The sequence below is a fragment of the Trematomus bernacchii genome, unplaced genomic scaffold (genome assembly GCF_902827165.1).
Source record: "Trematomus bernacchii unplaced genomic scaffold, fTreBer1.1, whole genome shotgun sequence".
Classification (NCBI taxonomy): domain Eukaryota; kingdom Metazoa; phylum Chordata; class Actinopteri; order Perciformes; family Nototheniidae; genus Trematomus; species Trematomus bernacchii.
This window is the reverse complement of record NW_022988043.1, coordinates 16,808,251-16,835,304: the sequence shown is the minus strand read 5'-3', so window position 1 is coordinate 16,835,304 and position 27,054 is coordinate 16,808,251. Positions and strand designations below refer to the sequence as shown.

The following is a 27,054-nucleotide window of genomic DNA, read 5'->3' as shown; positions in this document are numbered from 1 at the left end:
TATGATGTCCTTTGAAAAATTGATTCCAATGTATAAGGGGTCCTGCAAGGGTGTCGTATACAGTTCCCTCTTCTTAATACTAAATCTTTCAGGCAGAAGCTTTTAAAACTTCAAATGCAGCTAGATCTGCTTACACATGTCATGCTATAGCCTATATAGCCCCCTTTCCTGTTCAGCCGGGACGCTAAAAAACGTGTGTTTCATGGATGTGAGGGTTTTTTTCCAGCGGGAAAACAGAAGAGCAGCTCACAGTAAAACACTGCACATGCTATCTGGCTTTCCCATCAATCTTCGAGGATAGATAAGACACACGGCTCAGGTGGCTCAACACAGCATCACTGCCGCCCCTTTAAGACAAAGGTGCAGGAAGTAAATAAAAAGCAATGCCACAGTGTAGAAATACCTAAAATCTTGCATCCAATTATTTACCAAAGAAACCACATATTAGCACCAACATGTAATTAAAGTACCAAAAGGTTATCTTGATTGAGTGGCCCATTTCAGAGTAACATTTGAACCCTAACCCTAACCCCAAATAGGGTTAGGGTTAATTATTCTTGTAATAATGTGAACACTATTATTCTTGTAATAATGTGAACATCACCTTATAGCCTGATTTTTGGATGAACCTTGTTTCATCTGATAACGTTTTTTTCTCTGCTGTTTCTTGTAGCTTGGGGGTACCTCTTCAAAATCCAAGAGGGTGCCCGGTGATATCCCTTGAGCATTTTCGGAGATCAACCCCTTTATGCCCAGAATTCCCAAATTCCTGAAAAATAAGGATTTATGAGATTTCATGCAGAATTCTCAAACGAAATGCACCAAATGTTGCTTTCTCCAATGTTTATTCATGAAGGAGGTCAAGTGTTCCAAATTAATGAATATTAACCCTTTTATGCCAAGCCAGCAAAACAGGTCGCTGGATGAACCTTCCTATACCCATTGAGCTTTTGAGATCCAGAACAATGGATTTTTTAATAGTTTTTTTATATGCTTTTCATGTCACGTCTAACACATGTTGTAACCATTTCATCTCAAATGTAATATACCTGATTATGTAATCAAACCATAATTGCAAGATTTTGTTGTCATACGTATTCTGCCTCCAGATTGTATTGGGCAAGATGTATGTGGCAAGATAGCCCCTTCAACTGCCAGTGTAGACAGTGCTGTAAAGATTGGAGAGGCAATGTTAGAACAATTTGAAAAGACCTGGCCAGAGGGATTTTACAACACCATCTCAAGCAAAGTGAAGACCATGGCAACAACAACCAAATCCATCAAAATTGGCGACTCCAAAATGTATGACCTAAATGTGATCTATTCGAGGACCATTGTACTGTTCTCTAGTGACCGCGATGTTGACATGAAGGATGTCCTCGCCTATGAGCTGGCACCAGTCCCAACTGCCATGTTCACAGAGGACGGAATGTGAATTTGTAAAGCCAAGTCCACACTGAAGAAGTCACTCCAGGTTGAAGTCTCCAGGAGGAATGCAGGGTTGCCAACTTTGGGTACCTGGCTGGAGTGAGATTTTGATATCATGGGTTTAATTCGGTTTAATTACACATATGCGCACAAAATGACTGCTATCGTGTCAGCAGCGGGACCTTAGCATATAGGATATATATACAATATATACAAATACACAATAATGGACACAGACTATAAAGGGCACACAGTTTCATTCACTAATGAAAGTCAAACATGTTTGTTTCCACTGTTTTATTGTGTGCCTGTCGCAAGTAATTGACTTATCGTACGATAAATAAAAATGAACTCGATAACTTTTCTGACCTCGATAAATTGCCATTTACATGAGGATGTGACTAGCAGTTTGAAAGGATGTACTTGAATTATTATTATATATTATCATTATGTCAGTGGTCTAAAATGGTCATACAACGGTGCCGACAATATTATCGTTTATCGCAATAATTTCCGGGAAAATGCATCCAACAAAATTAATTATCGTGAGATGCCTATACATGAAACACACACACACAAACAAATCTACAGACTTACTCCAAACTGCCAAATATATATATATATAATATAGCAGCAGACTTTTACTTTTTTATCATTTCTACTGGATCTTAGATCTGCGCATGCGCAATACGGGTCCGCAGTTGCGGCTCCAGAGTATTTTTGTTGGGTAATCTATGGTAGGGCTAACCCATACAGTGGTGGGGCTCAAGTCAGTATTTGCAATGTAATTACATACACGCTCCCCCCCGACAGTGAAACGCCACGCGGGAGGTTTAGATTATTTCCCTGTCTCTCTCAATCCAAATTGAACTGTATGAAATAAAAAGGCACATTTGTCTTGTAGTAAATAAAAAGGGCGACCTGGAGCCAATCCTGCAATTTCCCCACAGGTGAAAGAGTTGACATGCTGAAAACCCAACCCCTGCAGGGGGGTCTGGGGGGATTCTCCCCCAGGAGAATTCTTTAAATATTAACATAAAATACACATTCTGGTACTCTCTTGAGAAGAAAAATAAATAAATCTATTACTACACGACATATTTAAAAAAATGAATGCCATTTTAGTTTTTTGTTACTTTGTTCTGAAAGCTGAACCTGCTGCTCCTCACAGAGAGAAGAGGGAAGAGGCTGTGTGAATTACTTTACATTGTGGTGGATAGCCCCCATTGTTCTGTGTGTCAAAATGAAAGACAGCCCACACACCTATCAATCATCAAACCGTGGGGTCTTATTTCATTACGTGTTGATTTCTATCAACACGTAATGTTGTATCGATGTATAGAGATGTACTACCGCAAAAGTATTCTCCGTCGGGACTTCCTGCAACAACACCACGCCGTTATCGTGATTCTGATTGGCCAGAAGACATTAGCAAAGATGTTCTATTGAGAAGACGATCACTACGTGACAAAAGTTTTCAAAACCGTTTCTAGTCTTCGGTATTCTTGTTTTTGGCGTGAGAATAGTTTGGGCAGCGTGAGAGCGTGAGATTGAGAGTGAAAGCGTGTGTCACACGCCAGATGCGTGAGAGTTGGCAACCCTGGGAATGCCGGTGATGCAGATGTCACTGTCATTGATGGATCAGCACTTCTTTGGACCATACACTGGCCAGCTGATGGTACTGTCGCTGATTTTATTGATAATGTTAAAACACGGCTGATTTCATACCTGTCAGAGAGTGACGTTTACCTCATCTTTGACATCTACTCATCTACCTTCATCTCAGCCTGTTATGGCATAAAGGAGAACACAGACATGTCACACACAAGGCTACTTGTCTGGGGGGGAAAGAATGGAAAAGGACATATGTCTGCTCCAAACCTTGCTGCTCTACCACCAACAAATGAAGCCTTCATTGAGAATGTTAAGAGGGCCCACTTTCAGGCAATGTTGTGGCGAAATCTCAATATAAACCTGCTGCCAGCACTGAACCCAGAGGAATTTGGATGGAAAAAAGATACGTGTAACAGGTCACTGATCCCAACCCATCTACCAGAAGATGCCAAACTTGTCCCAGATTACATTTTGGAGCTGATCAGGTGCCTGTGGCTGCAAGAGTGAGACCCCTTGCAACTCCAAGAAGTGCAGTTGTAAAGTGCATGGTTTGCCATGCACAATGTTCTGTGCATGTTTCAGGGTGGGATGCTCAAGATCCTAACACTAGATGATCATCAGCAATATTTGTAATGTGTCATTTCTATATGATAATGAGCAACAATCTGCTTGCCTTTCCTTTTTGTTGTTCGCAATAAACGCCACGCAGTTGCTTGCATTGTCTTACAAAAGTATGTTTTGCTGGGTCAGCTTAAAAGGGTTAATATGAATTAGTTTAGAATATATGCACTGTATGAATATAAACATTGGGGAAGGCAAATGTGATGCATTTGATTTGAATATATTTCAATATTATTGCATGAAATCTCATAAATCCTCATCTTTCTGGGATTTAGGCGTTTTGGGCATGAAGGGGTTAATATCTGAAAATGCTAAAAGGTTATCAGTGGGCACCCTCCTGTACTCCTATTGAATACACATTGGAGAAAGTAAATTGGGTGCATTTGATTTGAGTATTTTGCATGAAATCTCATAAATCCTTATTTTTCTGGGATTGTGGCGTTTTGGCCATGAAGGGGTTAATATCCGAAAATGCTCAAGGGATATCACCGGGCACCCTCCTGCTTTTTGAAGAGGTACCTCCAAACTACAAGAAACAGCAGAAAAAAATACTTTATCAGACGAAACAAGGTTCATCCAAAAATCAGGCTTTGGCTCCCGGACTATTAACGTTACAGCTGGTAAAGGAGGCTCACATATGAAAACACATGGCTGACACGACACAGCATGTGCTACTGTAGCCTCTAATATTATTACAATTACAGCTCATTTCTAATCTTTGTGGATCCACATTGTGAGTCTTTGCTGCACTGATGGGAATATTGCTGATGCCGTTCAAGATCAGATGTTTTTCCTTTTTCATATCAAATGTTCGTCTATGAAAGCTGCAGCTGTGAGTGTGCAGTAGAAGCAGGTCATGGCTGTAGAGCCGAGCTCAGCTCACCTGTGGTGGAGCAGGGGAAAGTAGGCAATAAGAACATGATTACAGTGGAGTGGAAATCAGAGCTCCTCAGCTTCTCAATCTGATTCAATGGAGCCATGTTGCTTAATTATATTAAACATTTCCAGTGTCATGTAGCATGGACACATGGAAAGCCTTCAATAAATGTAACAGGTGCAAGTGGACAAAGATAAGAAATCCATCCAGAGTAGCACTCGAGTAATTAGAGCTGTACAAATCTTTTTGATTCTCTGCATTATTCGTGCAACACACAACAATTGCTGCTGCAGTTGACCCTGTCATGGATGCATTAAAGAGGCACAATATTGCTTTTGGGGTTTTCCCTTTCCTGAAGTGCGTTATATTGTTTTGTGTGCATGTAAATGGTCTCCAAAGGTTCAAATCCCTGTGTTCGCTCCAGAGGGAGTTTCTCTCCTAACCACCTCCACTGGACTCCTTTGTTTACTTCTGCGACATAGTGACATCACTATGTAACACTCTTGCTTATATTGGCTAGCGCTCCACACATTGTACATCATAGGATAAGGGGCGGGACATCTCTAAGCGGTTGGCCAATCACAACAGAGCCGGCCAGCTAACCAATCAGATCAGACTGGGCTCTGGTTTCAGACAGAGGGTGAAAAGAGGTGTTGCAGCACAGGCAGTATGAGAGAAATAAAGAGCTTTTAGAACATTAAAGCATGGAAACAAGTCCCAGTAGAGACACTACATGCAAATATGAACATGAAAATGAGCATAATATGTCCTATTTAATACAATTCCCAGATTAGCACATTCAGCTATTTCCTCATTACCTGATTACACTTTAACTTTTGTTGAAACAGTTATCTGATAACTGGAGGAAATCATCTGAAAAACGACTTCAATATTTGATTAAAAACTATCAACGGTTGCATCAAGATTGGTACTTGGTATTTTGTACATCATTCTAACTTTAGCTGTTTAACAGAGGCTTCATTTTTATTCCGACCCTGTCCAAACCAATCGGAAAGACGATGAGTTATTAAGCCTATCAACACTCAGTCACCTAATAGCATTTTTTAAGCACACATATTTTACCTTGAAGGGGCCTGCGGGGGCTTTTTACGTCTTTTACTCAAGAAGTAAAGCACTGAAACTGCTTGGCCTGTTCACATGAGGACTTCAGCTGTCGACACTTCCCTCTCAGGCCCAGAGGAAGTGGATATTTTTCCTGCCTTTTAGGTTTTTTTTTCTTTACACACATTACTTATGATGGAGGACAAGCAAAGCAACGATATGTTCCACACAGCGGCAGGTTTCTGCTACCTGAGAAGTTTAGGACTTTGGGAAGTTGTTCCACATGCAAACCACAAGAGTCATTAGTATCACAGATATATTCTGTTACATCACCCTTTCAATCGGAGCAATAATCACCCCGTAGGAAATGTGGCTTGGAGGGGTTTTCTCTTTTTTTTGTCAGAGCTGGAACGTAAATCTTGCCTTCCATTACCATGTGCATGTTTTCCTTTATAAGGCGAGCAGCTGAGTAGCACATGTTGAAAGACCTCCTGCCGTCCTCCACAGAAACTCTTGATAAATGTAGTACAGGTGGAGCAGTTTACCTTGCACTCAAACATTATATGGCATTTTAGAGAATCAACATACACTTGATCTTTAATCTGACTTCTGCTCGTTTCATATTGTTAGCTTGTTTCTTTCGTATCTGAACATCCGCTGTTCATTCTCACAGGAGTCAAAGTTGTCAGAAAGAACTCGGGACCTTTTTCTTCCAACAGGTGAGAATATTTTAGGCCTCATTGGTTCTTAATAATGAGTTCTGCAGTGTAAATCCTATTGGAGGCTGCATCAAACCACCTGTTTAACGGCATACTGGACAGGAAATGGAAGCTCCGGTTTCAGTGTTAATATTCTGCACTATGGTGACTGTTTAAGGCAGTGGTGAAGTGGTATGTGTGAAGTTGAGTAAAAAAAAAAACACAGTGGAAGTTTTTCCTATTCTTGTCTATTCTATATCAGGTGCTTGAGTCTTTTCCATAAAAAGCATATGCTTTAAACACAAAAGCAGAAAAAACTCAACTCTTAATGTCAACCATTAGTATGACAGTGTTTGATACTGTCATGTTTGTTCTAAATACTTAACTATAACATATTTAGACTTATCCATTTCTATTATCTATTATATCCATTTCTATTATCTCAATTCCCAACAATATACATAACTTTTAATATTCATATATTTTAACAATTACCAATGCAAGTGTCATTCAATTTTTTTTTTTGATAAAGGTATATTTGATGTAAAAATCCACATGTGGGAAAGCAGGAGCCGTTTGTCAGTGCATATTGTTACTGACTGTCTGAGTGAGTTTGTGTGTGTTTCTGTGTGTGTTTCTATCTGTCTGTGTGATTGTGTCCGGATGGACCGGAGCATCTTATGAAGGACGTAAATGTGTGGAGGCATTTTAGCAAAAGTCTAAATAAAATGTTGTATTCCACATGTTCTTTACAGAAATTAATCAAAGGCCATGGAGTTTCAGGTTGAAAAAATATATATTATTTTTCAGTGAATATTCAAAATGGGTCAATTTGAGCCTAACACCATACAAGGGTTAACGTTTTCATTTCATTTCCCATCCCAGAATGTTATAGATGCCACAAGTTGACATCCTTATAGATTAAGCACCCTTTAAATGTGATTATAAAGGTTTACCCCCTTTTAGGAAAGTTTTTAACCACCTGTTTTCTTTGTGTACACTAAAGCCATTCTCTGGCTAACATGTGACACATATGATTTGTATTGTGCAGTACTGTGTGGAATAACCCCATCCCCCTGAAACTGAAGGCACTGACTCTGCCTTCGCCCTGATCAAAGGCAGGTTGGCTGTCTTTCCCAAAGATAGACTTACAGGTGATGTATTGGATGAGTCAAGTGTCCCAACACTACTTCAGAGGTGGTATCCCCCTCGTGTCACGCAGGTTCTCCATAAAACACTTTCATGTAGCACCATTAAAAAAAAAAAGTCTTGTAAAAATGTAAAGGTGGAGTCAAATATACGGGGGGTGTTATTTTTCATCCACAGGCTTTGGATTTCATTTCTGACCCTGAGTACGATCTGCTCAGTTTCTCCTGCTGGGACAAACTTGCAGACAGGTATTGCTGACAACAATTTCCTTAAAGTAAATGTAATAATTCACTTCCTGGACCAGTACCAAGTCATGGGTTCACTTATCGCACACTTTTCTATTTGTACAATTATTCTGACTACATGTGAAAGGGTGGTGTCAAAGACACAGAACTCCACGTTGCATTTGAGTCTCTTTTAGCTAATTGTTGTACATTACATTTACGTTACATTGCATTTACATTGCATGTACAAAAACACATTAACAGGTCCAAGAACTGACAAGTTAAAGTACTAATAAAGTAGACTATTTTATTAAAAGAAAACCTACATTACTATGATGAAAAGGCTGGAATACAGTATATAGCGTTGGTGGAGGCCTAAACCGGAGTCGCCAAATTAGGGTAAGGAACTAGCACCAAGCTCCGGTTCTAAAAAAAGGAAGCTATTGGGGAATTACCAAAAAACTGCAGGTCATCGAATGGCCATTTGATGCTGGCTCCATTTTTTTATCTTTTGGACAGTTGACAAGAAGCCAACAGGAAATGGGGGAGACTGAAGGGGATATGTAACGCCTCTGTTTCAATTGAACCAGCAGTTATGTGGCATGTAGCACTAAAGCTAATGAGTCTAAATACAAAGTACACCATTTGTTAAAAAGTCTTAAGAATGCAAATCCATGTTCTTTGCAAATCAACATTTTGGCAACCCTAATCCTGCAATAAATGCATTCCTATCAAAGTCATGTCAGATCATTGTTCGCAACTCTTTCTGTCTTCACACACAGATTTAGAGCAAGCAGATTGAGTGCTATTCAGGTGTCGGATCAGCAATACAACATGACTAATAGATTGTTCAGATATGAGCTTTCCTGTGTCTCAATCCCACATAATAATCCATTCAGCGACAGTGTAAACAGCCTCTTCAACCACCGGAGAGAGATAAGAAATGGAAACCAGTTTCTTCACACTGTATTGTAGAGCAGACTAAATGTGTTGATGTGAAAACAGAAAGAATAGCACAGGCCGTGTTGACTAAACAGGGCCAAAGTGTCACAGTGGCAACAGCTTTTGTCAGACAAACTCCAAGGTTAAAGCCTCGCCCTAAAACCTTTAGGGGTCAGCAGCTTTGCACTGACGGCTAATGTTATTCAGATGACATTCACTGGGAACATCGGATGGAACTGTGAACTGGGTGAACAATTGTTATTAAGTATAGAAGTTGGGATGAATCACTTTTGGAAACCTTTGAGATAAATTCCACATGTTATTTTATTTGTTTGGTCCTAACGGGGCAACGTCAGGCAACAGTGGAGAAAGGACTTGCACACAGGTGTTTTGAGTTATTGTGACTGAGCAGAACTATATCTCAGGTTCAAATTGGGGCGAGCTGTGTTGGAACCTGAAGGGTCAGATCACCAAACTCAATGCAACAATAGGAGCAATAAAAAGTGCAAGTCTTCATGCTTCAACAGGTGCACACAGGGGTCAAGGACATGAAAGTCGAGCAAAGATTGTATATACTTATTCTAATATAGCTAAATAAGCAAAAACACCTGTGTGAGCGGGCTATAAGAGAGTGGTTCCTTTACTAAATGCTGAAGTTTAAGGGTGTGTCTACATTTGAGTACTTCTGTACTTGTACTATTTTGAGTGCATAAGAGCATTGACAATGAGAACTACACTGAAAAAACTGAACCGTTGACTTTAATTAAATGTATTATGTCAACACATTTCACACAGTAGAACATATCATTTTATATATTTTAAACTTAATATTATTGCTTTCAACTAGCCTTGTATAGTTATGTGAAATCTGTTGACATAATACACTTAATTAAAGTCAATGTTTCAGTGTTTCCAGTGTATAGGTGAGAATATTATATTACTATACAAAATGCACAGATTGTGGACACTTTTTTCACCCTCAATGATCCGCCATCTTGGCTACGTCACAGAGTTTTGGTGAACACAGCACTATATATTTTCTAACTATTTAATTAACGTACCGATGTACTGTTGTAAAAAGAGTTATTTTTACGAATAGTTGTGCAGTGTAATAATGTGGTGCTACGAACAATAACGTAGCTTGCTAGCTAGCTTAAATCCTTTCTTTTCATTCCGCTTTGTACCTCAACTCTGCTGCATTTTCAGAAGTAAATCTTATGCAGTATACTGTATAGAAAAATATATATAGAAAAATTACAAAGAACTTAAACTTAAACTATAATTTTCCTGATTATACTTACACACTTTTACCACATTTCTGTGTTCCTAACTGACTTATACTGATACAAAATGTTAAATATATGTTCTGTGTCAAGCAAATAACATGCATATGTCAGCGGCAAAACAGGCAATCGCTTTTTGATTGTCTGTGTGTTACAGTATTTGCTGAGCAGGCAGCTTATAGTGGATTTAATAGCATTATAGGAAAATCTGCCTGCTACAGCCCAAAGATTATGCTGTGAGAGCGGAGAGCAAACCAAAAGCTTTGAATCGGAAAACCAGGACAACAAGCTAAAAGAAGCTATGAAGCAATTTTTTGATGAGATGTTTTTACTTGGTCCTGTGTTTGTGTTGCTGTCTTTCTCATATACTGTGTTGTTGATTTAAAAAAATGTAATTAATTAAAGAGGTAATATGACTTGTTTTCCTGAGATCTTGTTCTTCGGTGTCAAAGCCAAACCCTTATTTTGTTCCACACAACATCAACAGTACACTTAATCCTGCATTGACTCTAAACATCGCAACTGGATGATATCATGTTCTGTAGCAGGTTCACAGATCCCATCTACTCACTGAAGAAGAAGTAACTACAGTGTTAATGGCAGCCTTTATCCTGCACTGGTGTCGTCCTTTCTTTCACACATGTGAAGCACCAGAGCTCCTCCAGATGGAGCAGTAAAAGTGTCCCACTCTGCCCATGCAGACACAGGAAGTTCCAGTCTGGAGTTCAACTGCTGGTTAGAGGACAGATTATTGAATCCATCTTTCACTGTGGAAACACATACTGTCCTGCTGAGACTAGGTGCCGTTTGCAACATCCAGGAATTATGTAAATAGACTAAGTGGACTCTGTAATCAAAGATTGGTGATGATGAAGACACAGATTATTGCCTTTTCCTAATATGCTATATTACACATTAAAACCAATCATTTACTTTCAGAGGAAACTCACTTTGCAACAGCCATAAGCCGTAGACAAAAATACATACAGTATATGTGTACATTGTGTTTATTCAATTAATATATAAGCAAAAAGATATCACAGGAATTCAAACAGGGGCTCCATCTCCATCTAAATGACGTCTTTCAAATAAAAGTGGTGGATAGCATCTCTAATCATGTTATGTAGCTAAGTGTTTTAGTAGTTTGTATAGGAGAAACTGTACTCACAGAAACATTATAAAACATGTGCCAATAAAACCATAAATTGGGCTGTGTGAATTTCTCTGAGCATTGTCATACTTTTACAGTATGAATAACTCTCCACTTTGAATATAGTATATACTGTAGTATTGTCATATTTTATTACATTTGACTGCACTCAGTTTCCTACATAACTATAATTTGTGTAAATGTTATCTTTATTTTTCATTTGTTGCTATAGTCTTAGCTTTTATAATTGTACTATTTCTTTATTTTTATTGTTGGTTACGTATTGTTCTTTCTGTGTCTCACTTACTGCATACCAAAGCAAATTCCTTGTATGTGTAAACCTACTTGGTAATACAACTCATTCTGATTCTGATAACACTTACACTTGCCTTATAATAAGAAAAGGCAGGGAAGTATACAAAATAATGACAGGGAAATCAAACATTTGACTATATTGGACCAACATCTACTAATTCCCCAACATTTAAAAATCCAGAATCTTGGAATATGCAAAAACGCTGTGCTAGAAAAGTATGTTACTTTACTTAAATAGTCTGCTTTCTTTATACACATATTCTATATTATTGACACTAAAAAACAGGTTAGTGAAATAGTGAATGAAACCTGAATGAAGAGCTTTCATTGGGTTATCTGCTCAGTGTATTGATTGAGTCATTTACAATGAACAGTTGAGGGCAACAATTAAATAAGTGCCTAAAAATATTACTAAACACATAAAACGTCCTGTGGTGATGTTTTCTACAGAGTTCTCGCATCTTTTCATCCGATAAATGCAGTAAAAATAATATCAGTAATGAAGTCCTCAGGTCTTTTTTTTAAACAGCCGTAAAACACAACAATTAGAAACCTCATTCTAAACATAGACGTTGTGTTTGCCTGGGGGGAGGCTGTATACTGTAAGGAGTGTACATTTGAATACACTCTCATAGGCCTATGCAAATCAGAGCTTTTAAGTGTTAACCTTAGCAATCGTAGTGTTTACTCTAGTTAGCGTAAGCCAGGTGCAGTGGTCATTTATCACTAGAATTACAGCTGCACCACCTGCACCGACCTCTACGTGTGTTAGTGCTGCAACAGCCGCAACTAATCTCTTTTTCCACTCGTACTGTAGCTACATGGTGCTGTGAATAAACCCAGAGACTTTACTGCAGAAGGCGGCAAAGAAAACAAGCCTGACAGAAATAACATTTGTAATATAAGTGGGATCGGCCCGAGTGTGACAGTACACTGCAGAGGGTCATGATGTTTTCTTTGGTTGACAATGCAACACGCATAGCATTTACATGAGTGTTTAGACTAGCAAATTCCCTGCATAAGCTCAGCAGGTGGAGAAGATGCCAACATGAATAAGTCACAAACTAAAGACATTTTTTCTTTACCAAAAATGGGTTAATGAAGAACATCTTGGAAGAAGCCGCAATGAGCAACACGGGTAGTCAAATGTTGCAAACTGCTTGTGCATAAGGACGCCACATTTTGTGTTTCCGTCTTCTTTTTATCTCAAGGTTCACCCTTCAAAAACATTGGTTGCTCAAATATTTACACTTATTTGCATTAACTTGCAAATGTGGCTATCATCTGGATTTAAAGGGGCTGAATTTGCCTTTCTCCTTGATCCTTGCGGGAATGTTTCAAAATGATTCCAGAGAAGACGAGACACACCTTCAAGCAGCTTCAACTTGCAAATTAAAGTGGACTTCCTGGTAACAATAGTCTTAACTGAATGAAACAAAGCACAGGACAGAACTCAGAGGTCATATAAACTGTGCTTTCTTCTGCCTCAGGACTAATTGTTTTATGGACCTGAGGAAAAGGTTTGCAGTTTACTTAGAGCCCCTCACGGACTGTTCACTTTTTAGTGCTCTAAATGTCAGTTTGTTTTTCAAAAGTGTCTTTATTTTCCCCTACTGTGTGCTGAAGTGTGGGGTGGTGCTAGAGGCTTACACAAACAAGAGCACATGGTGTTAGAAAGCGTTCTTCTTATGCCTCAGGCGCCATTTACACGAGGAGAAAACTGCTTGTATCTGCATAGTTTCACGTGCGTATAGCCCTATTATTTACACGAGTCCGTGTAATCACCTCTATACGAATATTTCCTGAAAAAATAACGATAGCCCCACCTCTCCCCGCCTCTCCCCACCTCTCCTGCTCACTGCTGTAGCAACTATCAAAAATAGCTGTGTTAATTAAATGCACAAGGGGTTCTTGAATGAAATAATATTATAAAAGGCAAACCAGAATTGTTAAAGCCCAATATACTCCTTAAACAAAATAAACAGAGTCAGATTTCATGCATTGATCCATTATATTGACAATTTTCCAGCCAAACAACACAAACAAAATTAAAAAGTCCACTCTGCGATACACCAAAATTGTCTTTACTGCCTAATCCAGGCCATTATTGTTCACGAGGACCGGCGTGTCCCAGAGGAGCGATCTCACCCGGTGTTTGTAGAGAATATCTCTCTTTCTGAGCGCCATCTCCACGGAGACGTGCTTCTTGGTCGGTCGATGCAATATCCACAGATTCGGTTTCTTTCAGTTAACTTCCCCGTTGCATTTATCCATATGCTGAGGAAATGACTATATCCCGCTGAATACCAGCAATCGCCACACACACTTCCTCCTGTCAGTAGCTACTGCTAGTGCTACTGCTACTGACCATGCTACAGATATTAGTGCAAAATCTACAGCTCCTCTACCACAACCATCAGCAACAAGTGGACATGGAGAATTACATGAACTACATGTTGCTAAATACACCGCGGGGCTTAAACAGAAGGGTAGCCATGGCAACATTGCTGCGGGGCTGCTCTTCTTCGCTGCTTTTGGTGTATTTTGGCGGAAGTTACAGCGCCACTTACAGTCCCGGCATATGTACTACAGCGTTTCCAGCGGTCTCGTTTGAACAGACACGTTAAATGAAACGAATGCATGTGAACGGAAGACTTTTTTGAATACGCATACTGTGCATAAACGCAAACGTTCCCGTGTGAAGGAGGCCTCAGGAAACAACGGAAGGCTTTACAAAGGACAGATTGTCTCAATGTTGACGTGTAGCAAGTGCTTCTGGAAACAAAAACTAGTCACAAAAAGGCCTTATGAATCCAGTTTTTTCTGTGTGGCGGTGAAATATATTGCAGTTTGATCATAAATCAGCACTAATGCTTAAAAATAACATGCAACATTCATGGCTAAAGATCGCAAACATCAAACAATGTTTCTTACAAGCCAAATTCTCCCACAATTAGTTAGCATTCGCCAGTAAGTTATGTAGTGAATCTTTTTTATGTATTGTAAGGACAAGATGTTCATGTTGAACAAAAGGGTAAACATTTACTTTCAATTATGGTTTTAGGTTCCTTACAATGTTCACTCCTGTTGGTGGTAAATGTTATTCTCTGTGTGTTGGTGATACTGTGTAATCTTGGTATGTCTGTGGTATCTGGAGTAGTGAAAACCCTTTCATAATAAATCCTCAATTCACAACCAAATGAGCCAAAAGCAGTTAGCTCTTGGATTGTTTATCAAAAGAGGTGGAAGAAGTATTAACATGTTTTAATAAAGTAAAAAGTAGCAATACCACAGTTGAGCACTCTGTTACCAGTAAAAGCTGCCGGTTGGCTTAACAAACAACATGTCATTATAATTTAGTTGATTATTATATTGAATAATAATTATATTATATTAACATCTTTAATCTGCAAACTACCTAAACAATAAAAAAAGTTGTAAAAAGATAAAAACTAAAATTCGCTTCGGAAAGTTTGTGAGACAAAAACTGTTATTTCTTTGGTGAAATATTTTCTTAAAAAAGTATTTTGGTGCCACTTTGTATCACATGACCAACATTTTTAAATCGTGGCCACAACGCAAAAAAAACCTCATAGCCCACTGCTTCCCATGGAGGCTCAAGGGATGCATACCAGGGATAGACGGACAGGTTAAAGAGGGTTAGCAACTTGTAGCACAAAAAAATCCGGCATGCTGATTTTTCTGTCTGGTTGATACACAATACGTTGTGTCGTTGAAATGCTTGATTGCGTTTGGGTTAGGGTTAGGGTTAGGGTTATGTTGAGGGTGATTTGCTGTAGTGCTGCCACCTGCAGCAAATGGTCACATTTGTGCTGGAAAAGAAGACCAGAAAAAAGTGTCTATCCATTTAAAGGGCACCCATTAGTAATAATGCATTGCATTTCCTCTAATTTAAGTCCACCTTAAAAGACACTGCCAAGGCACTTCAGAGGGCACTGCATATTTTTTGCTTTATCATAAGCCATATTGTAGGGAACTTGATCGTGTTTTATCTACAATAGGGGCATGCAAGAGGGTACTTTTGCTGTGTATTTTAAACATGAGGGCATGTGGGGGTGTCAACCCTGCCAAACTTCACCCCAAGTGTGTGGAAACAAATTAAACAAAATCATTTTCCACTTGTCTGAACAACATGGAAACGCATATCTCCTATGCTTTTATCTTCCGAGTCTACTTTCAGCTAAATGTTGTAACATACTTTTGTTTATAGGTTCACAACAAATATGCTTAAAGTAAAACTCCAGTATGCTAAATCATTCCAGTCCATGCATTTTAAGTGTGAGTGTTTGACTTTATTTTCAGCATATTCCCAGACCCTCTTTCAGCCATGAACCACCACCCCTTTTGCCCCTATCGGCCCCTAGGCCTGTCAGCCCTGAAAACATGGTAATTAAGTGGGAGCTACTTGTCAGAAAGCTGCAGTGCTACACATTTCTTATTAGATTACAAGGTGCTGGGGGGGGGATGCAGGAAGCGGCCGGTGTTCCTCTCCCTGCTGCTGCTGGTAGAGACAAATGAATAGAGATCCTATACCCTTTTCTTCACGGCCGCTGATCGCCAATGCAAAATACAGCATGTGCCATTTATTTCTAGAGTCAAAATAACCCACCGTGGGATTTTCTCTGACCGTGTGTGTTTGAGTTTGTGGTGCTTAATAGATTCTTAATGTGCAAAGGATTGTAGCGTATCAGAGGGGCTGGGAGTTACTGGCGTGACAACGGCAACAGTGGAACGGATGGCTTGCTTCAACACCTGGAGAAGGGTGTGTGTGTGTGGTGTGTGTGTGTGTGTGTGTGTGTGTGTGTGTGTGTGTGTGTGTGTGTGTGTGTGTGTGTGTGTGTGTGTGTGTGTGTGTGTGTGTACATACATGTTGAGATGACTCGGGCTGTGATAAAGCAATAAACCAACTACACAGTCACTGGCAGGGCAGCCAAATACTATATGGGCATGAGAAGAATGGGGCTGTTGTTTTTTAGCAGGGGAAGTCCGTAGTGGCTTAACAACCCTTTTCATTTTTGTATCTTCTATAGTTACCAAAAACTCAAAACATGAAATTGACTGTCAAACTTATTGTGGGTGTTAGGTCCGTGGGTTAACTTATTGACAAGCTGTAGTAGAGTCATGTAGCAGCTCTGTAAGACATACTTAGTCACAGCTTTACCTTATGCTATGTGCTAATGTCTGCATGCTAACATGCTGATGTTTATTGTTTACCACACTGGCCATCTTAGTTAAGCGTGTTACTCTTAGTCACAGCTTTGTTTTGATCGAAATGCTAATGTCTGCATGCTACATGTTGAGCTGTATTGTTTACCACACTCACTGGCCATCTGAGTTTATGCTAACAGCATGACATTTGCCTAATAAATACAAAACACAGGCCTAGACCAAAAGTATTGACAAGATGTCCAACTTGAGATGCTGAAATGTAATATGTATGTATTTGGAAATGGAGAATCCAAATGAAATCCTCCTAATAATCTCACACACTTTTGCACAACAGCAAAGAAGTTGAAATTCAATAATATTCAGAATAATCTGTGATACGAATACAAATGTATTCATAATTGATCATGTGTTATTGTTTGCCTGTATAGCTATAATATAGCATGTACTTTATATGATGACCATATACTGTATATATATAAACATAACATAATAAAGAATATATATATAGGTGAAATGTTTGAACTTTATATAATATACCTATAGTGTTATCAGTGACCTCTGATTCTTTCGGAATCCTGAAACAGGAGACACAAAGAGTGTGTGTGTGTGTGTGTGTGTGTGTGTGTGTGTGTGTGTGTGTGTGTGTGTGTGTGTGTGTGGGTGTGTGTGTGTGTGTGTGGGTGTGTGTGTGTGTTTGTGTGTGTGTGGGTGTGGGTGTGGGTGCGTGGTTTGTGTGTGTATGTGTTTGCATGTTTTTCTTTTCCCTACCTCACAGCTTGAAAGAAAGCGTCTCTTAAAGGTGAATGACACCCGCGTACCCCAGAGAAAAATGCTACTGTGTGAATTACAACTGTTGATAAGAGGATGGTGGAGGAGGGGGGAGGAGGTGGAGGGAGTCAACAATCCAGTTCACTCTGCTGACATGTTAAATCTAACACTTTGGGAATGAGACCTCAGTAAGGACTTCAGCAGATACTTATCAGCGGCGGTTAGTGCAGACAAACACTGTCACCTTCTGCTCAGCAGCCAACTGCTGTCACACACACACACACACACACACACACACACACACACACACACACGCACACACACACGCACACACACACGCACACACACGCACACACACATGCACACAGACACACACAGATCCCATATAGCTAATAATAAGGTGTGGCAAGTACATTAAATACTTGTATTACTCTAAATACAACTTTGAAGTTATTTACACATACAGTATAACCCAGTGGCAAAAAGGAAGCACAGATGGGAAAGAAACAGTAAAAATTGAAAAAGACCAAGCTTAACTCAAGTGCTGTATTTATAGAAATAAAAATGAATAACTGTTACATTTTACGATAAAATTAACAACTTGTTACTTTGCATGTTCATGTTAATAATACAATTTATATAGCCTATCAACTTATTAATTGTGATGTAAAATCATAGGGTAAGATAATACTCCACTTTAACAGCTTCAACATTAAAGTGATTGGCCTTTCTTAGAAAGATAGAAGGGAACGTGCAGCAAGGACTGAGCCACAGTAGTTTGGTACGTTTATGTTAATACTTTTGTACTTCACTTTGAATTTGAATGCTTAGAGCAAAAGTATTTTTTCACTGTGGTTTTCCTACTTTTACTTAGCTAATAGATCTGAGTATTTCCACCGCTCCTCTCTCACACTGAACAAAAGAAAAGTGGCTCCACAGGCTACTTAAAATGATGTCATCTTTTTCTGGTGACACAAAATGTCATCATCAGCCCAAATCCAATTACAGCAGCAACAGGACTCTCTTTGAAACGATCACACATCCACAATATCATCCTGACATCAGATGTCTCAGTGGGCTTAAGAATAGAAGAAGTTCAAAAGAAATAATGTGAAAATAAAGCTTTAAAGTGCTTCGGGTCGGATTGAGGCTGATGAAATGCGAAAGTTGTTGCCAGAAAGAAAAGATTAATGAGTTTGAAAAAAAAGAAAACTCATTCGTCTTGTTCATTATCTAACGCATCAGTGTTCTGCAGCTCATGTGAAACCCATGTTCGAAGCTGTCTTTCAGCACACACACACACACACACACACACACACACACACACACACACACGGAGAGTCGTAAGTGTAAAGGAATGAGTGGAGAAATGCATCTTGAACAGATTTATGGGCTGATATCATGTTAGTCCACATCCACACTTCATGTGTGTTTTGATTGTGTGACCTGTGTTTTATGCAAATACACAATATCATGAAAACAGTCGGGCAATAATCCTATAATGGGAACCGAGGATTAGTAAAGGATACTGAAATTAAATCCAAGTCAATTTGTTTAAAACATAACTCTGATGCTCTTTTTGTTGATGTTTATAAAATAAATCCTCTATATTTCATAGAAAATATGTCAGGTTTAAACATAATGGTTTCAGTAAAATAAGCCCCGAAATGTTAAATGAGCCTCACTTCTGGAGAATTTTAGTTTCAGTCGACAATAAATGTGTAATGTCAAATGACATTTTTGTCAACAAAGATATTCATTTATTTTTATTCGATTTTTTAATGATCAACAGTATAGGTCATTTGTTTGCTGTCGTTGGATTTAGATTGGTAATACCTATAATAACACTTCTCCAACAACACACATGTGAACTGAATATTGGACTTATTTTGTAAATCTTACAAAAAATATGTAAAAATGTATTATTTAAAAATAAAATGTAAAAAGGTTTGGCTGCCTTATTGCCCTATTTCCTGCCAGAGAAACTCTAAATTACAAAAGAGAAATAAGTTTATTAATTTATTTTATGGATAAATGGTAAAACATTGATTTTGAGCAATTCCATTTTTGTATTAATACCTGCTGTTTGGTGGGTTGGGGTTAGGTGAATAAAAACGGCAGTGATTTAACAGTGGGTGTAGACTAACTTCTGACCGAAACAAAACCTGTTCACAGTTAAACATGTCACAACCCATAGCATAGAATGAAATACAAGACTTTTAATGGCGAGAGTTCAATCTTTCAAAGTTTATTGACATGGGGAAAACGTTGGGATAATGTTTAAATACTCTACATAATAAAGTTATTAAAACATGCACATGTAAAATATAATATACTGTACATAAATATTACATTAGGGAAAACAAATATGTTCTAGCTGGTCTAGTTTCCAATGCAGTGCCGGGGTTCAGGATTTAGTTTGACCCTCTAGCTGAGACAAACCTGACGATTATAGTGCAAGAAAAGGGGAAATTAATGGAATGCTCGACTCATGGCAGGCGCGGGTCTCTTCAGTATGGCCTCCACAGAGAAGGACAAAGACTCACTGGACGCCATCTTGGTCCCCACAGGCTTGGATAGAAAGTCTTTAGCGTACCTGTTGCTGATTTTCACAGCCTGAATGTCTTTGGCGGAGCCCTCCCTGAATTTTCGGGCGGCCTCCTCTAAGAGCTCTTTGCAGTATGGAGCCCTGAGCTCCAGCCCGGCACCGCCACCGCTTTTCTCACTCAGCGAGTGCTGGATGAGGGAGTGAAAGGAGTTGAGTTTCACAGAAAGCTTAGCGTTGTCCTTGCTCAGCTTGTTCAGGACTTGGCTGGAGTTTTGGGAATGAGAGTTGTTGGGGAAGGACTGTCCGAAGCTCCTATTGGGTGGAGAGAAGGCTGAGCACTGCCTCTGGGTGACACCGGGGGCTTTGGGATCAGCCCGCTGAGGGTCTGCTGAGTCCTGCGCCGCAGCTGCTCGGGATCCTTCCACTTTAGCGGCAAGAGCAGCCGCAGCCTCCTGCTCTGACGGATGGCTCTCGTCAGGCATCACCTTGGGCTCCCACATTGCACCTGGCTTCATGCTCTGCACCGCCGTGGCATTGAAGAGGCACTGCTGGTAGAGCAGGGCATCGCCCAGGTTGGCTGCACCACGGGGCCACATCATGAAGCCCCCTCGTGAGGGCTGCAGCGGGTAGTGGCGATAGGTGGTGGCTACGCTGACGTTGGAGGCGATGAGCTCCACGTTGGCGGAGCCGGCGGGGTACTGCATGGACAGATCCAAGCAGTTAGGGCCCAGGAAGTTGCACAGCTCTTTGGGCTGGGGTTCAACCTGACCTGCGGGCGAGTAAGCTGTCTTGTAGTTGTACTCTGCGGTGTGGTGGGCCATGCTGTTAGGGAAGATGAGCGAGGCTGCCTGGCTGTTCTCCAGCAACTCTCGCTCTTTGTACTCCCGCTCCAGCATGATGGATTCCAGCTCCTTGTCGGCGAAGGCCCTCCTCTTCCTCATGCGATCGCTCAGCGGCGGGGGGAGGGACGGGCCGGCTGGCATGTATGGATCACACTGCACCGGACGGTATCCTGCCATGAAAAGAACCCACATTTAATTCAAGCATGTGATTTGTTGGATTAAAGCAGATGCATGCAGGAATGTTCACACTGACAAAAATGCAAAGAAAAAAGATTTCAATCTGGTTTGAAGAAAATATAAATCACGCTCAATAATGAAATCCTATTTGCATGTTGTAGCAGTGCTGGAGATGAAATGTAGTGAACTCAAGTGGAAACACTTTATGAAGTCTCTGCTTGCATGTTAACAAGTCCATATCACTCTTTCGGAGTTGTTTGTGGAAAAAAAAATCCAAGACAAGCCACAGGATAAATTGAGGTTTTATCAGGGTTAAACAGGGACAGAGGATGAGCCAAGAGAAACATAAAAAAGGATCAGGAAGATCTAAAACATGATTCTATGTGTCAGATTTGTTGCCTTATTTACCTTCGAGGATGCTTTTGGCGAGCATGGTGGACGGTCGAATATGTCGCTGATATATCGTCCTCCTCTCTGCTGGAATGTGTTTCCCAGATATTCCTTTCTTATCCTGATAAATAGAGAAAACAAAACATTAAAGACCTGCTGTCAGGATGTTTTCCTTGATCCTTTCAAAATGCCTGATTTGTCACAGTAAGTCCATGTCCAAATATGGGTCATGTTACTGTTTTCTTGTATTTCTTAGTGAAATAAATGTGTGATATAAAAGCAGGATCACTGTGTTTAACAATTGAACATGAGGAATAGGCCAACCCACAACGTTAATGTTAAATATTATTAAAATGTCAAATACATGTGAAAAATAAGATAAATTACACACAGGTTTGACAGTTGTTTTACCTAACTTGATTGCAATATCTTTAAAATCATTATGTGGTTCATTACTTCACGGCAGACATTCTCAAATATCTGAATTTAACTGGCAGGTATAGCAGATTTTGCTTTTAGGAGATCATTCAGGAAGATATGTGTTTTTTTTACAAGTAAAAACTGAAATGTATAATAAATAGCGGGATAGTGAGACATTTAGCTATATCATTTGCTGGGACAACATAACAGTAAGAAGCCTTCCTGAGAAGCCATTTTGAGAACCACTGATTGACACTCCTTTTTATTCAGTCAGCCAAAAAGAAATGGTAGAACACTAAAGAACTACATTCACAGCTGAACCCTTAACCATAAATCTGTTGCACTACACCCCCAAAGTTAAATACCAAACTAAACCTAAATCTGCTTCCAAAATTGAAAGTTCAAGTTTGGGTGGAAAACAAAACTGTATTATTTTTAAGAGGCTGTTGGTGACTTTGGAGTGGCTGAACAAAGAGAGGAAAACATGTCAGCCATGAATTGCTGTTGTATTACTGTAAATTAAGACATTTAACACCGAACACTAAGGTTTCTGTAAAAACCAGAAAGGCCTGTTTTTTCAACACTGTTATGATTATTAATGGTGGCCCTGCAGATCAAATAAATAGAAAAGGAAATAAAATATACGTTTGATTGGAATAGGAAGACCAATACAAAAGTAATATACAGTAAGAAGATAACTTTAAGCGAATTACCTAGGCTAATTGTTATTAACGTTTAAGAATTAAGTCACATGTAAGGTATAGGCTAATCAGAGGGACAACCAAACTGTCTTAACATAAACACATAGATAACTTGTGGATACATAACAATAATAAAAAGGGAGTAATTGACCCTGACTTGTAAGATCGTGATTTAAAAATTGTTGCTGATTTTAAAAAGGACAGAGAGGTCTTGGTGAATAAACTTAAAGGCTCCTTATGACGTAAACTAAAGTATGAGTCTTTTTAGATGTTTTGTTGTATTGTTAATCGTGTTTGTTATTGGCATAATTCAAGGCCTGTACTTTCAGGAAAGCAGTATTGACGGAGGTGAAATAAAGGGAAATTACGTTTAATGTGGGTCGAATTTAATACTTTGCTTTTGCTGATTACACACGTTAACGGAGGTAACAGACTTCAAGGTTTCTGCAGAATTGTAAAGAACCACATTCCTCCGTGCGACACATATCCATACACTCTCACACTCTCCGGGCCTACCTCCGTTGCTTGCTGCCTCCTCAGGGCCACCTGCGCCGCCATCACCCGCTGCCTCTCCACCACCAGCAGGCAGTTGGCGCATTGGCAGTCCCTCCAGCGGCAGAAGCGCTTGTGTCCCTTCAAGCAGGACACCACGCCGTGGTTTCGGCAGCGGGCGCACTTCGGCGTCCGGCTGAGCTTCCTCTGTTCCCCCATGCCGCTGGGGGCCGGCTTGTCGTCGCCCTTCCCGCCCTCTGCTTCGTCTTCTCCGAGCGGCGCCGACCCGGGGCGGCTGCAGGAGTCCGCCTGGTCGTCGCTCTCTGTCTCCAGGCTCTCTACGTCGATTTCAAACTCGCAACCGGCGTTGTCTGACATGACTGCCCGAGTCCTCCGCCGGCTGTGTGTAGGCCTACAGCCAGTTTATGTCTGGAGAGAAATATTAAATATTATCAGACTGTGTAGGCTATATTATTACGGCTGTTGAAATGGCACTTGAGTAAAATTCACTCAACATCATTATGTGAGGAAACTCCCATGTCTCTATAATATCCGATATCATTAGGCCTATACATTAATCTCAAACTTGCATTATTTTAATGATGGTTTAAACTCACTTTTAAATCTTTAGATTTAAATTGTTTTGTCATTTGTAGTGTTACTTTACATCTGAGCTATAGGCTACATGTCTTAAAACAAAAGGGGTTATCTCAAAAGAAAACTATAAGATAAAAAAAATAATAGCCTAGTGTTTGACTTCTTAATTTGTACAAACGTAGCATAAATAGAAATAAGAAACGAAAAAGTGAACACACGAAACCTTTAACGTTATGCTGTCGATAGGCACACATAACAGTAGTACGATTACTGCGATTCAGGCTAAGATTATACTGCAGATATTAAACCATAATAAGCGTTTATTTTCTTCACAAATCTAAGAAAACGGTGAGCATATTTGAATAACTTTTAGCCAAAAACAAGTCACAGCAAGAGACTAACATTAAAATGTAGGCTATCAGACCATTAATAGTCTGACTCTAACCACACTTCGGTCATCGCTCCTCTCGGTGTCCAAACACGCAGTCTAAGCATGGGTCTAAGTGGTTGGCAATAAAATGGTCAAGTCCCTGCATTTAATTGGCCATTTTAGAGTTATGTTATTCTGTAATGGTGCATAAAAAGACAAGAAAGTAGTCCAGTTTACCTGATCAAGTTGATTCAGCGATCTTGTCCCGGGTTTTTCTTCTTTACAGCAGTGTATGACGTCGTTAAGGAGCGACGTGATGAATCACATACACTAGCGACTCCACAACAGGCTTGTAATGAGCTGCTAATTGAGTGGTTGTATGAGTGTGTACTCCGAACAGATCCACATTTCCTCTGAAGCACACACTCATAGCGCCACTCCTATGAAGCGCTTCAGTCTGCCTTCTCTGGCCTCTGATTGGCTGCTTCCGAGCGCGAACCCACCAATAGGATTACGAGCAGTTATTCCCTGCATGCGCTCAATAGTTTCTTTGTCTTTTCTTTTATAGATGAGAAGATCACAATGGAAGTGTAATTTTTCAGTTTACTGCGGGGGAGGACACTGATTTGTTACTTATTTATAGTTTGTGTTGATCAAGTATACCATTAGCTTTATTCTGATTTGCTAGATAAAGTAACCACCACATGGCTATAGTCAAAATGATGAATCAACAGCTGACTATAGAAACATTTAACATCAAATTGAGTATGCGTTCAATAATGTTAAAATAATGAATGGACAAAATCTCACTGCTGGCTAATTTACCCTAAAAATAGGTAAATTAGGCCATGTTTTTTAAATTGATGGGAAAACAGAATTACGGTGCCCTTTTCTTCCAGTTCTTCGTGTATTTCACTTCAATAAAATATATGTATTTATGTATTCATGTTCAGTCACCCTTAATAAAACTCAAAATGGTTGATTAATAGCATCAGATCCAGTGCAAATAGAACAAAAAACGAAATAGTAAATACTTATTAGTAGCTTTTTTTGGAAAACATTTTTTACCATATGGTTATAACAGCTTATCTGCGGGCCACACATAACATATATTCTGTATTAAGCTGGTGTTGCACATTGTATCCTGCTGATCTGTGATGTGTGTAAATATCACTGACACATCAAGCAGCAGAGCAGATCGACAGCTGATAACGTTGTGAGCTGCAGGTTGTTACAGTCTGTCCTCAAGCAACAAGGCTAACTGAGGATGATGATTACAATGTTTTCACAACAATCACACCTGAAGAAGAAAAACACCTTGTCAGCATGCAGAGTCCCACACACAACAAGTCAAACTTTACCTAAAATATACCCACATAGGGACAAACTTCAACTGATCTCAACACTCAATCCCAAATGATAAAACCCCTTTAATTGAACCCGCATCTTGAAGCATTTACCGTGTCATTGAATGCAGAACACACTGCATCCATAACATTTTAATATAAATCCAATTAAAATGACGACATTAAAATAATAAAAGCACAAAACATTAAAATTAGCCAACGTTTAAAAGTTTATTTTGCACACGTTCTTCGCCTGCATTAACGGAATTCGTTGTTCTCTGTCGTCTTAATACTGTTTTTAAAGGTTAAAATAAAATTTGACATTGTGTTATTTTTTTGTGATAGGCCTACGTCGTATTCAGGTTATTGTAGCTTGCCTCTTTTTTACGTGTCTGGGTGTGACTCCTAAATCTGAAAGAGGAATGTGAACAACTTATGTTTGTCTTTTTGTTTGCAGTTTGCTGCCTGAAAGCCTGACTCAAAAAGAAAAAAGAGACATCGCAGCATTTACTCAGTGCCAACTGACTTCCATGGGAACTGACAACAGAACAATACATCCAGCTACTGTAGCGTGGAACCTAATGTTGACCTTTTGTTTTTATATACAAAGCCATGTTAGGGAAACTTCCATCCTCTGCTCCCTGATCTCACGGCGAATTGTAAGTGGCTAGGGAAGATAGCTTTTAGATGCGCAGCTCCTCTAACTTGGAATAGTCTGCAAATTAAATGGAAACTGAGCAATCATGGTGCCACTAAATGTTTTTAAAGCTCGGTTGGATGCTACTCAATCGGAAGCTGTTGGTACCTGTTCGTGTGGATAGTTATTGTAAATTGTAATCCCTGGAATGATGCTGTATGATGTCCTTTTTGTTGTTCTGTTGTTTTATGTTTTTATGTTTCATGTGGAACCTACTTGAGCAGGTCTCCCTTGAAAAAGAGATCAATGATCTCAAGGGATTCACCTGGATAAATAAAGGTTTGAAATTAAATGAAATGTTCAGCCACTTGTGAAACTAACGAACAAAGCGAGCCTTAAAGGAAATTATCGTAAGTTTAAAAGAGTAGTTCTCCATTTGGTCCTGTTTGAATAGTAGCCTATACTAACTTGGCACAACATACATTTTAGTAAAAAAATAAATGAATCATAATTGTTAGTTTTTTTATGGATGAATCATTTATATCTTTCAATTTGTTGAATATAGATTTTTATCGCAAAAAACATTATTATATATTAAAGACACGTGATAAATTGTAAAAACATTTTTTTACTTTAATCTTGTGTTGCTTTTTTGTTATTTGATGGCCTATCTCTATATTGACTTTATAAATCATTCTAAGACTATTACGTTTTAGTTACCCAAGGATTTGCATGTGTTGTAAATGTCATAAATACAAATAAAACTTGACATAGTTAATATACAGTAATTAAAATAAGAATGTTACAGTCTTAGGAAAAACGTAATTTTGGACTAATATACCAGGAAACATAGTGCTTTTGTCTTAGTTTTTATCACATCTTTGTCCAGATGAGGACAGTGCCTCTTGATGGCTCCTCCATGTGTTGGGGGTGAAGACGTCAGGCCTGCAGGTGCAGCTTTATTTGCCACTTCGTCTTAATTTATTGTGGAGGTTACGAGCGGCCACCCCGGGCTGCAGCTTCCACATCAGGAATGCTTTGATGCTGAGAGCCGGCTGACTCTGGGACAGGAGGATCCACGGAGCTGCAGGAACCTCCAGCCGAAATGTGTTGTCTGTGTCCGCTGGATCATTATGGCCGTGTGGGGCCAGGGGCCCTTGAATGGGTTTCCAGGAACCGTTTTGGATCTTCTGGTCCCTTGAAGGTATCCCAG

The 27,054-nt window shown here is 39.5% G+C and overlaps 1 protein-coding gene across 1 annotated transcript; it reads right to left on the bottom strand.

Annotated features, from left to right (window-relative positions):
- Positions 1–19,548: 19,548 nt before the first annotated feature.
- dmrt2a (doublesex and mab-3 related transcription factor 2a) lies at positions 19,549–24,257 on the bottom strand. Its single transcript, XM_034118728.1, has 4 exons — positions 24,096–24,257; positions 22,916–23,320; positions 21,297–21,399; positions 19,549–20,881 (listed from the first exon to the last, which is right to left on the bottom strand). The coding sequence occupies exons 2-4, from the start codon at positions 23,267–23,269 to the stop codon at positions 19,794–19,796; spliced, it is 1,545 nt and encodes a 514-aa protein (XP_033974619.1). The 5' UTR covers positions 23,270–23,320; positions 24,096–24,257; the 3' UTR covers positions 19,549–19,793.
- Positions 24,258–27,054: the final 2,797 nt, after the last annotated feature.

Coding starts and splice junctions, on each gene's coding strand:
- dmrt2a (XM_034118728.1), bottom strand. CDS start 23,269: ATGTCAGACAACGCCGGTTGCGAGTTTGAAATCGACGTAGAGAGCCTG. Junction 21,400..22,915: donor GGAGGCAGCAAGCAACGGAG/GTAGGCCCGGAG, acceptor TCTATTTATCAG/GATAAGAAAGGAATATCTGG. Junction 20,882..21,296: donor CGCCAAAAGCATCCTCGAAG/GTAAATAAGGCA, acceptor TTTTCATGGCAG/GATACCGTCCGGTGCAGTGT.